General features: G+C 43.0%; 1 protein-coding gene across 1 annotated transcript; it reads right to left on the reverse strand.

Moving 5' to 3' along the window:
* Positions 1-221: 221 nt before the first annotated feature.
* On the reverse strand, positions 222-9,579 carry LOC110945433 (netrin-4-like). The gene is made up of 10 exons (XM_022187011.2): positions 8,653-9,579; positions 7,906-8,462; positions 5,705-5,977; positions 4,800-4,926; positions 4,350-4,538; positions 3,367-3,574; positions 3,114-3,226; positions 2,902-2,970; positions 2,217-2,390; positions 222-1,797 (listed from the first exon to the last, which is right to left on the reverse strand). Exons 1-10 carry the CDS (start codon positions 8,735-8,737, stop codon positions 1,655-1,657), a joined length of 1,938 nt encoding a protein of 645 aa, XP_022042703.1. The 5' UTR covers positions 8,738-9,579; the 3' UTR covers positions 222-1,654.
* Positions 9,580-12,987: the final 3,408 nt, after the last annotated feature.

The raw sequence follows: 12,987 nt of genomic DNA on the forward strand, positions 1-12,987 counted from the left end.
TATGATGGCGTGAAAATTTTAACCACGTAGAAGTGCATTTCTCTCTTTTAACCAAAGGAGGGCGGCACTAAAACATGGGTTAAATATCAGTCAGCCACCTCTGCCAGTGAAGATGTAGCAGTAAGACGCATCAGGCTATTCATAGCCTTGCGCTTCGGCATAATGTGACCATGGAATGAAATGGAGTTTTCCCAGAACCATTAAATACAAGCACACTAATGTGTAGTTTATGCAGTTTTTTTGATGAAATAAGAGCAAACAGGACACACAGAAATAGCATTACAAATATCACACTGATGGCAGAGTACATTCATGCACCCTAAATCACCCCTTTGTCCTCTAGAAGAAAATTTCCAGCCCATTTTCTCTTATTTTGGTAAAGTCTTTGGGACAAGGACACGGGTGGTGATGCCATGGTTGAGGAATGCATCATGCCTCCTCACACAGTTTGTCCTTCTCCTTGGAGACAGCACAGCAGGACTATTCTTAACTGGGCCTGGCTCAGAAATGGTCTGTGGACTCGATACACTGTGATGTCAATTAATACCTCTGCTTTTAATACATATTTATTTTGGGGCAGCTGGAGTCACAGGTCAAAAAGAGAAACATATGTTAAGAGAGTGCGCACACTCTTTTTCACAAAGCCACACTGGCTCCCTACAGGGTTGAGTTCAGAGAGGCCGTCTCCAGCGGATCCTCCTCATGTGGAAGCGGGTCTTTCTAGGACAGCAAAAATCCTCACAAAGCCCAACGATTCACCTTCGTAGCTGAAATGGATGTAAGAGCGAACTCAATCCCAAGAGTTTTAGCCAGTTGTATGTGCTGCATCCCGGGGAGGGTGGAGCGGAGAGTGTTTTGCTCTTGTCAGACAGCAGGCGGGCGAGTGTGCCAGAGCAAAGCAGAGCTGTTCAGATTAAGCCGCCTGATTCCTTTAATGTTTTTTTCATCCTCTCTCCTCATCCAGGAGTTGCTTGTTCTGACCTGCACAGTCCCAGACTCCCCGCCAAGGGCACCAAGCATAAGTACACGCTCACACACACATACACACACACACACTCATTCTGATGTTGACTCATTCACGATTTATCACCGAAATCTGTGAGACGACAAGGATAATTCAGTCTGCGCCTTTGCAACATTCCAAAGTAAATAGTTCTCAATGAAACAGATAGAGCAGCACGTGACTGTGTTCTGGCTCATCAACTCTGACAGCAACTTTGGACAGGAAATAAAGTATAATTGGGGATTTAATATGCACTCCTTGTTGCTTTATAAATAACTGGAAGGACTTAGGAGCTGAGGCACACCATCACAGGAGTAAAATTCCAACATCAGCTTTGTCTGGATGAAAGTATTAATGGCTTGCTTTGTTCTCTTTGATCAGTAACTGTAGTCTGGCAAGGTATCTGCTCGCTGTATGTGCTTGTTTCTACCACAGACTAACATCACCCACAGTCTTGTAGCTTTTTGGGAACACTAGAAATAGTTGTAAGCACTGATTTTTGCTTTCACTTTAGTGTCCAAGGAATACCCAAGTCTAAGAGTCTCTGCCAACTGTTTCGCTACTTTTTCACTCATCCAACACGTCATAGGTGCATCGCAGATGATCTACCACCTCTACATCAATCTGTCCTTTGCAGTTCTTGGCGATTCCCTACCAGCGGCCGCAGTCTTTTCTCAGGATGTGCAGGAGTTTACGTCCCAGGCTTGGCTTCCACGGTTTAACAAGGCTCTTGGTGTTGATCATAAGTCGGCCAGTCTTCCAGTCTTCATGACCAGCCACTACATACTCAGATCCTGGAGAGGGGAAGGGAGAAAGGCATTACTGCATTGCAATTCTGCTGAGAATGTCACTAAAATACACAGAAAAGAAGAAGAATCGCTGTGGGAAGCACATCATTATATTACTATAATAAGCAGTTAAACACTGTGCTGCTAAGGCTGGCTGGGATGAATGTTGCCAGAAATGATTATCGTGGAGTGTAAGATGTGAAATGGTCTCATAACAGAGAAGTGGCTCTAAAATTTAAGTTGTAAATGTCCCATTTAAATGAGTGATGCAAGGACGCTGGAACCCACTCAAAGCCTCTGCGAGCAGCAACAGGGATCTCCTACTCAGCACAAAGCTGGCAGATTGTTCACTCAAGAGTCGACTAATTATACACTCCTGCATCGTGAGCAGTGAAGCGTCTCATTGGAACCAGGTTGTAGCTGACCTGGGTTCAGGATGGGACAGGTACAGCCTTGGATGGTCCAGGACTCCGGATAAAGAGTAACACTTCCCCTCTGGATCTTCATCTGAGGATTCTGGTATATGACCTTCTTGACCTTGACTTCCACTTCGGCATGAGAGCCTTTATCATGAGCTGACATCACCTTCCCCACCAGCACTGCAGAGGCAACGCACACACTGATTAGCAAAGTAGCTGTATGAGAAACAGCTTAATCTTTTACTGCATGGAGCGCTTGTAAAAAAAATAAATATTTCCAAGGTTGAAAAGGAAAAGAGAGAGGAAGAAGTACAAAGACTCATAATGCATAATGTCTGCTCTGGCTCTGAAGGGAGATTTGTCATGTCTCTAAAACAATCAGGGTGAGGTCATTGTTTTTCTTTGTGTGTTCTTTTTTGTTTTTCCTGGGGTGGGTACAAAGATTTGACAGAAACTAGCATAAACTGGAAGCATGATATTTGAAAGACATGGGCTGTGATCTAACACAGAGGGTCTAATAAAAAGGTGGTATTGAGATTATAAATTAGAGGACTTATTAGTGAATAAAACTTGTGACTTAGTGAATAAAAAGATTTAATATAAAGGGATCTGGTAGTTATTTTCTTGAAAAAGCCCACTGTTATGATTACCTTACACAATTTTGAATAAATGTGGATAAAAACGTACTTACCATAGTCAAACTCCGCAGCACAAAAGAGTTTTGGACTGCCAAGTGTCACTTCTATGCATTCACATTTCTCTGGAAAAAAACACAAAAGCATGATCAGTAAGATAAATAATTTCATCACGACGTACAGATTTCAAGATCAGAACAATTGCATTTGTATCTGTGCAGGCTGATGAGTGTGCAGCGTATTAAGTGTGATGTGACCTGTGACTCACCAGAGTGGTGCAGTGCAGAGAAAAGCTCCTCTACCCTAAAGAGTGCCATCTCACTATTATTGCTGCTGTGTCCCATGTGGCCAGTGGCTGTATAGAAGACCTCCACATCTGAGCTGTGCCGCAGAGGTAAAACCAGTCAGAGGCAGGGCCCCGCTCGACGGTAATAATCCAGAAAGCACTCTACCTCTACAGCATGCATGACTTTATCCAGATTTATTTTTGCTGAAACATATGGCTAAGTCTTGGCTCTCACCCAGAAATGCAGTCACCAGTGTAGGGGTCACAGTCCCCTGTGCAGTCACACGGACGGCAGCCGTATTCATGAAGCCCCCAGTATCCCATCATGCAGCTGTCACAATGGGGGCCTCCAACACCGGGCTTACAAGTGCACACCCCGCTGCTGGGGTTACAGAGAGGGCTGCCACCTGAGAGGACTGAGCCTACAGGGTGGCAAGAACAGGCTGCAGAAGAGGACAGGTGACAGAACAAGAGGACTGCATGTTAACATCTTTGTAATGCCTCCATCTCTGCCACTGATCTAGATGTACTCAGGATGCATTACGCTCTCAGGCAAAGGGCAAACACACTTGTAGAAGCACAAACAAACACAGTATATATAGCAATCTCCCAGGGTAATATGAAAGTTAAACGTATTTTATCATCCACTTGTAACAAACAACAAGCTGGGAGGATGTACTCAACATGGTTTAAGCAGCAGCAGCAGCAGCAAAAACAAACAGTAAAGAGATTCCCCCTGAGAGGCAGTGAGATGACAGATTGACTTTGTCACAAACTTGCTTCATCTGTTCCCCAAAATGGCATTTTTGTTCTTAAAAATGCGGCAGCGTGCTTGGAGAGGGGAAAGGGCAAGAATGGGAAAAATGTGCTCGGTCGGACCATGAGAAATTCCTCCATTGTTTGCAATTACAGTCACATTCCAAAACAGTAACGCCGATAAGTAAGAAGGAATGACAGAGATTCCTGCTAAGGAGCAGGCTGCAGTCTTCTTCGAGTCTCATCACTGACAGGACTTAGAAAGGTGCTGAGACAAATACCCTTATCAAAGAGATCAATATGTTTTACTCTGGAGGGTGAAGCTAAAAATCAAATCTCCATTACTGCTCGCCAAATTTCAAAGGCTGCAGCTCTTAATTGGAATTCTCAGCTGGCGTCCAGCCAGACAGAGTTGTGGTTTAAGGCAAAAAGAAGCCACACTCCAGTGAAAAAGGGTCTTACATTTGCAGGAGTCGGGTGCAGTTTTTGGCTTGCTGGGGTCTCTGTAGAAGCCCCTCTTGCAGTTCTGGCAGTGACGACCTTCTGTGTTGTGGCGGCAGTCGTCACACACGCCTCCACTCCGCCGCCCTGTTGCCAACCACAGTCCTCGGCTGAAGTGACAGCTCTTGGCGTGGCCGTAACACTTGCACTCTTTGTTCAGATGGACACACATAATGAAAGAAAGAATGAGGCGTTACACTTCGGTCAGCTCATCTTTGAACTCTGAACCCTCCTGATAGAAGTGACGACTCTTAGAATAGCTGACATGAAAAAAGAGGAGCTGCTCTGTTATTCACCATGCATCAGCATCTAAAAGGTTGCATGAGATTTATGGCACTAAATTCATTTTGGAGATAAGTCAACATGCTGTGTGTCCTACTTTGCATTTGACTCTCTTGCCCCATCACTCACTCTGGCATTCATGCGGTGTCCCTGTGATGCCGTTGGCAGCCTGCCAGGGCTGGTCATTGTACAGAGGTGCACAGCGCTCGCAGTGGTCACCGGCTGTGTTATGTCTGCAAACACACTTGCCGTGGACCTGTCAAACAAACACAACAGACAGAAAATGTTGAATTATTTGACATTTTATTGAATCTTTTTTTACCTGCTGACTGAATGGTTTACATCCAGGAGCTTTCATTAGAGAAACAAAGTATTGCAACATGGGTTGATGCCAGTTTGAGTTTTCATTGGACTTTAATTACATAGTTATTAGTTCATCAAAACTGTTGATTATTAATGAAAATATATGCTTTTCATACATTTTTAGACAGGAATTAGTGTGCGGACATTACTGTTTCACTGATGCATTGACAGTCACTACCCTCCTTCTTAAGTGTTGCAACATGCTAACATCTAAATGCTCAATGACAGTGTTTACATGCTGTACAATTACCCGTGTAACAAACCTACACCCCTCAGTCTATGTTGGAAATAAACTAGTGCTTCTATTCTCCCCTTACAGTAAAGAGAATAACATGACTGAGACTATGGGTTGTTAAAGTATTAGGCTGAACACCATAATTAAGGTTTCCACATCCTTAAATCCCTGTAATGGTAGGTAAAGCTGTGGCTTAATATCCAGTCTTCCCTGCAACCCTCAGCCTCAGCAGCACATACCAGCACACAGCTGAGTAACAAGGGAGTGGTGGGAACAAAAACCCCAAACCCTCTACCCCCAGCCCCACCACATCAACAAAGCAAACAGAACGCTTTTGGAGACTTGACACAACATCTGAGTAAGTTTTCACAACAGAGCAAAGAGCACTGTGTTGTACCTGCAAGCTGTTCACAAAAGCCAGCTCAGAGTTGCTCACCATGTTGCTGCTCCTCTGTAGGCTGGGTTTGGAGCCTCTGGTGGGTACACAGTGGTCAGCATGTCCGTTGCAAAGGCAGCTGCCTTTGACAATAAAATCATAGATGGCGTAATGGTCTGTAGGGAGGACAGCGGCACCAGGATGTTTGGCCTGGCAGGGACACGTCTGACTCTGCAGCAGACGAACTCTCAGGTTGGTGATCATGAGCTGATCCTGAGCAGCCGGTCCGTAGGGATCCACCGAGTGCCAGGGCGATAGAGCTCGATAGATCACCTGAAAATAGAAGGACAGGACACATGAAAATCTCTTGTTTCACTTGTAAAAGCCTCTCTAACAGACCATGACGAAAACATAAATTGTGCTTCTTGTTTCTTGGCCTTCCAAATAAAAAACAACCATCGATGTGGTTTTCCTTTCATGCTCCACTAACGACTGCTGTTCTTGAGAACTCTAACTAACTCCGATGAATAAATGTTACACTTTGTTGAATATTGATCTTTCGGATGTATCCTCTCTGTCTGCCTCTTGATTGTGTATCAGCATGAAAGAAAAGTGCGACTGACTCCAAACACATACTGAAGTATTACATTTTAAAACACATTTACCTGAAAGAATTGATGCATTTCCCATTTTCTGTACGCGCACAAGAACTTCATTGATTTTAATGTAATGTGACTGCCTCAAAAATTTTTCAGTGAAAAAGCAACTGTATTTAAAAAATTTTTTCCAGGTTTGCACAAGTCAGTCCCACCAATAGCCAACAGAAAGGAATAATTGAACTAGTTTTCACAAAGTTTTCATATACTGTGTGGTCCTCCTGTCCATATCTTATTGTCTTGTCCTTTAAATTTGTGCTGTGTGTGAGAGGCTTGAATCAGAATGTGATAGGTTGCGGCACCAAGTGGTCAGTGAGTACAAAACAAATATCATTCATTGTAACAAACAGAATCTCATCTCCAGTCTTGTGTCACAAAAAGCTGGTTTATGACGATCACATAATGTCTTTGTTAAAAGCAGAAGGCTAAAAATAAATACAGCTGAGATAGGCTCCAGCACCCCCCGCGACCCTAGTGAGGATAAAGCGGTGTATAGAGAATGGATGGATGGATATATGAGAGTCTTACACTGGACATAAACACAACGACAATAAAAGATTTTTCATTCTTGATATTTAGGGACTCACACTATAGAAAAAAGACACACAAATATACTGCAGTTATCAACCGTATATTAATTCAGTCGTTGAACTGGAATGTCCCAAAATGGTCTCAGGTCCTTTAGAGCAAAAACAAATCTTAACCAACCAGTGAGAGTCTCTCTATCTGTGGCCATCTGTTTGAATGGATGGCCAGCTCATGAATTAACCATGGCTCGTTTATCTGGCTCAGACGTCCCTGTGATGACACAGCATGTCCAGAAAATGCTTTGGGAGAACATCAAAGATAAAAGTGAACACTGATATTATAGTGGTGCATGTCAAAGCAGTTTGAGGCTTAGAAGACACAGCTCATCGGAGGGGATTAGTTTACAAAGCTTGGTCAACTGTTTGCTCTGTGGTTTTGTGTGATATCAGCTTATAGGGCATCCTGGTGCCAATAAATGGACAAGAGTGAGACAGATGGTGGTTGCTGTTACTGCAAAGTGACGGGGGAAATGTCTGGCAGAGGGGTTTTGATGTGGTCACTCTCAGATCTCTGAAATAAAATCATCATCCAATATTGAAACTGTGTTGTCGTCCCTCAGCTACATCTCAGTTCTCACTGCACCAAAGTTGACTGTAGGCCCTCTAGTCGACTCTTGAGTTTTTGCTCTGATGTAAAGCAAATAAGACAATCTCAGTTCACTACACTGAATGCTAATATGTCAATTCTGGTAGTTTTCACAGTTTTCAAAGTCAACAGTTTAAATATAGTGTGCATTCTGAGTGAGTTAATACAGATAGAAACGCTCATATGGATGACTGAATTGAATTGGATTTATCTAACTGGTTCCGTACCCCAAATTTTACATGAATCCAGACTTTAATGGGGCTGTTTTGAGGGATATGAATATATTAATATTAAAACTTTCTCCAGGTGATAGTAGTACATCAAATCTTGTGCACTCACTGCTCAGTATCTCAGTACCTGGGTGACATTTACCAGGTACAGTGCTCATTTTGTTCCAATTTCTGAGTTAAATCAACCCACACAGAGACCCACCTCTCCTCTGCTACAAGGGAAAGCTCCTGAATACTTTGAGGTACAAGTGGCCCGACTCTCCCCCACTGGTGAGCCCTCTGCCACTCCGAACTCCTCCTCGCAGCTGCGCGCAAAGTATCTGAGGGTCTTCCATGTGCGCCCCCGGTCCTGGGAGCGCTCCAGCACCATGGCAGCAGGGCGGGGGGAGCGGAACACCAGGATCAGATGGGTGAAGAGGAACTCCGTCTCCAGGTCCAGCTGGAGCGTCTCCACCTTTACCCCCTCCCCGGACTGCCACCAGGTGTCAGGATAGCGGAAGGAGGAGTCGCTCATAGCGGAAGGAGGGTGCGCCTGGCTGGGGATGGCGGAGTTGCACCGGCTGCATGTCGCCGCCGGGCAAGACTCCCTGCTGCGGGGGGCTGCAGGCTGTTGGTAGAAGCAGTAGGGCTCCGAGGAGTTGAAACCGCAGACCGACCCGGTGCTCAGAACTCTGCCCTGGGCCAAGTTACCCATGCGCGGGTTGCAGGCTCGACCAGAGCAGCGGCGCTCCACAGCTGGATCTCTGACTTTTGGCGACTCTGGTGACAGAAAAGGTGCGTTTACAGTGTGACTTGAGCAAAAGTTCGAGAAGAACTGCAGCTATGTCAGCCTATCCTGCCACCGCAAACTTCAGTTTCTTAAAATATTTGCGCGCAAGATTGGTTTCATTCATTCACATCCTCATAAAGCGCTTTAAGTCTGGTTCAAGTTTAAACAGGTTCAACTCACCCACTGGAGGAGGAGAGGATGCGCACACCGGGATAATGACAAGTAAAGTCCACAGTCTCATTCTGAAGGAGCAGAAACTCTGCATAAATCCAAGTGTTGTAGAGGAAAAATGCGCATTAACCAGGTGGATCTACGGATATCCACTTATTACATACTCCTTTAAGTATAAAACGATCATTTACAGGCGGTTAAGACGCAGACATTTGGGAACGCTGAGCTTATCTTTGCCAGTGGTGTAGAAATGCCTAGTTAGACTTAAACTGTATCATGTGAGAGCTCTGCAGTTATCCTTAAATGATTCCATCCCACACACCTCTAGGTTCAAGTTTGCTTTGTAGAGTTTCATTGACATTTGGGAATATGAGGAGATTAGCACCGCCCTCTTCTGGTCCTTTCCCAGACCACTCCCATTGACTCCTAAAATCAGACTTTTTAAAACCATTTCTGGAAGGCTTTATGGCCTGATGTGTGCTTTAAATATTTGATTTTTTTTAAATGTCCATAAAGATGATTATGAAGATGATGATTCTACTTTAATCATCATGTTTATATGCATATCTTTGATTCACGAACAACAAGCTACTTCAGAAAAAGTCGTTTTTAGCAATAAACGTGTATCTTGCCTTAAAATATGACTGCATTTCTTAATAAGCACAACACAAAACAATTAGTGAGACATTCGGATCATTTCAGCAAACCACCAGTGTCACATTCCTGCCACATATCACCACTTATTCCTAACTGCCATTCATTAACTACACTTTACCTGCCCACCAGACAGACAACAGACCTGAACCTGAGGGGTCACACAACTCTTGACCTAAAGGATCATCCAGTTGCATGTCTTTTTTTTTTTTCCACTTTAAGAGCTACATCACCTCATTGAGCCAAAAGATACTTTTAAGGGGAAAAAAGTGCACCACAGGCAGGCAGAGATTTATCATCCTCATTTGATACTGTGTAAAAGCTTTAAAGTTTGAACAGGATGAGAAAAAGAGGAGCAGAAAGTCACAGACAGGACAGACTGATGGGTGAAGATGAAAAAGGGAACAGATTATACATCAAATCTATGAATATGTGAGGTCAGGAGTAATCTGTTCTCACGGGGAAAATGGCCTGTCACATGAATCATCCTCTCCTATGCGTGCATGTATATGTTAAAGGAGAAGGAGGAGGGGGTGGCTGAGGATTCTCAGTCTCTTCCCTAAGGCATCCCGGCCCTGACGGATCAGGACATTCCTGGAATACTGCGACTCTCGTCACAGCGACGGCCTCCTCTGTTTAAAAGGGACAGGGTTCATGTCTGTGTGTTTTCAGATTTGCATGGGCTATTTCGGTTGTCTCCAGATGATCCACCGGGGCAAGAGGTGATGCACCTTGAGCTTTTCTCTTTGCACATCACTTGCATGTTTTCCAATCCTCAAATCTCAGGGGTCACCATGAAAAATGCTGCAGGAAGGATGTCTAATCTCAGCCAGTCTGTGGTGTATTCCCCTGGTAGGATGAAAGCAGCGTACATTACAAGAAAATTCCTTTACTCTCTTGAACTGCGGCCGTTTGTTGTTTTCCCTCCGTTGCACAACTCCTACTCAGTCATATCATTAAAGGAATAGTCTGACAGTTGGGAAAATATTTGCTTTTTTTCTTGAGTGTTAGATCAGAGGACTGGTATCCCTCTTATGTCTGTACAGTCAGTGTGAAGCTACAGCCAGCAGCTAGTTAGCATAGCTGAGAAAAAAAAAAGCTTGCCTGCTTCGGTCAAAAAACGATAAGAACTGGCTTTTAAAGTGTAAAGCTTATTAATTATTGCTTTATATCTTCTTGGTTTGACAGAAAGTGTCAGAGTGATGGGGCTTGTGCGGTCATCTCCAAGTTCAGGCAACCTTCAGAGAGCGCCAACAAGTCAGGTGGAGAAGTAGTCTTGTACCAAACCAACTGTGAAACCCACAATTAGTCACTTTTACTCTGCATTTTTTTTAAAAAAAAGATTTTTTAAAAAACATACAAGTTTCTCAGTGAGGTTTGGAATCGCTTGCAGGTGTATTTTATTGCAGGCTGCTTGCCTCTAGTCTTTCTTCTTGCTCAGAGAGTGGTATAAATCTTCTCATCTAACTCCCGCTAAGAAAGCAAATACAGATGTTTCCCCAAATATAAAAACATTCCTTGAGGAGAGAACAGTGCTGTCCTTAAAAAAGGTATATAAAAAAAGGTGGCTCTAACCTCTCTAACCAGTAATTATGTCAGTTCTGTTGTATATTTAAACAACCGGCTTGTAAGTGCACCACAGACAAAGGCTCAGGGACTAAATGTGAGGCCAAACATTATAATACAGGGGGATTAGTTCAATAACACATGGAATATTGGCATGAAATGATACTCCTTGTGTTAAATTACCTCCCAGTCTGCTACATTCTTGTGCCGGACCTCCACAGCCAGTGGCGCTGCAATGGTCTCGTCATCTAATGGCCCAATAAGACGACAGACGCAGGACTGCTGCCCAGCTTTATTTCCAGACTGTAAAAGGATATGGCTCCCTCCCCTCTCATGCCGCCATGTCACCTAGTACCTTCAGCTCGCTGAACCGTCTCAACCTTTGCAAGTAAGCTGTCTACTCTGCTGTAAAAGCCAGACAAAAAGCCAGACATGCTCCAGGCAAGGAGGGAAGGTGCCTTGCCCACAGGCTAAGCATTAAATGCAGGCCTCTAAACACCCACTGCCACTGCTTTTCTTGCTCTTCCATTTTTATGACGTTTATCACTGCTATCTTTCTGCCTGATCCTAGCCATAACATTGCCTCCATTCACATTTCATCAGACGGTGTAATCTGTAATGACAAAAAACTCAAAACAGGTCTGTGTTACATAAATATTGGCTCCAAGATGTAACTCTCCATGTGATATAACTCATTTGGTATTACTTTCCTTTGGAAGTTTATACTCTATATTTTACATCACCTTTTGACATGTTCACTCATTGCACAGGAAAGAAGTAACAGATGACTGAGCACAAGCCTGATTTAACAGCAAGACTGGACACAGAACCAGGGGACCTGTGGGAGTTTCACCTTCATAAAAAAAAGCAGGCAGGCGGATGTGTCCCATTTTTATGTTTTGGCGGTGTGGAAGGGGAGCGGAAGTCCCACAAAGGCCTAAAATGGACCCATGTCATGTCATCTGCTACATGGCACGAATAAAAGCAGGAAAAAACATACAGTATTATTAACAACGAGGGAGGAAGCTGTAACTCCTTTAAACATTGTACTAAACACAGGTGTGAGTTCTTCTTTTGTGTGCCTGATAAATGATAGCTGAAAAGGCAAACCAGTGACCATAGAGGCAGAAAGGACTGATATTACAGATGACAGCAGTTTATGTGTGTATTACATGTGATGTAACTGAGGGTTGGACATTACTTCAGGGTTAAGAGACATTACTGACGCTATCCCTTTTGTATTTAGCATGCTAGTTGAAAATTTTAGAGGTTTGTTAACAATAAAACTGGAAAACAACTTAATGCAAAACTCTGCTTCGTTTCGTCTTTCATACGAAATGCCGTTAGAAATTTAACCCTCCTGTTGTCCTCATTTACGGGCATCAAAAAATATTGTTTCCTTGTCTGAAAAAAATCCAAAATTCAGCAAAAGAAAATTTGCAAAACCTTCAGGAAGAAAATTCTGATAACTCCTTAAAAGGAATTTTCCCTTAAAAGTTTTATTTTAGCAAAAATCCCCCAAATGTGGCAAGGGAATTCCTGTAAATATTTTCAAAAATTAGTAAAAATCTTCCACAAAAATCATAAAAATATCTAAAATGATTACATATATATCAGTAAAACTTCTAATATTTTCTTTAAGAACATTCACACAAAAAAAAATCGCTGGATTTTGGTTGATTTTTTGTGTGTGAATGTTCTTAAGAAACACTTTAAACATTTCTTTTTTTCAACCAAAAAATGTTCAAATATTACGTGCGAATATTCGGATACCAAATTAATATCCGGATAGTGCCCTAGCGAACGAATATTCAGATATTCGGGATATTCGGGTCCAGCCCTAGAAGTTTCACTGTGAAAATATTTTTTTTCTTCACATTTTCAAACTTTAAAACCGGTCAATTTTGATCCACAGGACAGCACTGGGGTTAAATAAGAAACTGAATTTTTGGAGGGATTCTTATTTATTTTTCTTGTTATAACTTGCATCATCACTCATTGGTCGCTCACGGCTGATGGAGAGATCCATCGCACAAAAAATATTTGTAGCTTTACACGTCATTGTTGGGGGGTTTTTCATGGCGAAATGATAGATTCACTGTATATCAAGTAAAATCCTTGATG

The sequence above is a fragment of the Acanthochromis polyacanthus genome, chromosome 8 (genome assembly GCF_021347895.1).
Source record: "Acanthochromis polyacanthus isolate Apoly-LR-REF ecotype Palm Island chromosome 8, KAUST_Apoly_ChrSc, whole genome shotgun sequence".
NCBI classification, from domain to species: domain Eukaryota; kingdom Metazoa; phylum Chordata; class Actinopteri; family Pomacentridae; genus Acanthochromis; species Acanthochromis polyacanthus.

Bases quoted from the DNA above. Each gene is read 5' to 3' on its own strand.
- LOC110945433 (XM_022187011.2), bottom strand. From the start codon at position 8,737: ATGCAGAGTTTCTGCTCCTTCAGAATGAGACTGTGGACTTTACTTGTC. The intron at 8,463-8,652 runs GTGAGTTGAACC...TTCTGTCACCAG, and splicing joins ATCCTCTCCTCCTCCAGTGG to AGTCGCCAAAAGTCAGAGAT. The intron at 2,971-3,113 runs GTGAGTCACAGG...GTTTTTTTCCAG, and splicing joins CTCTGCACTGCACCACTCTG to AGAAATGTGAATGCATAGAA.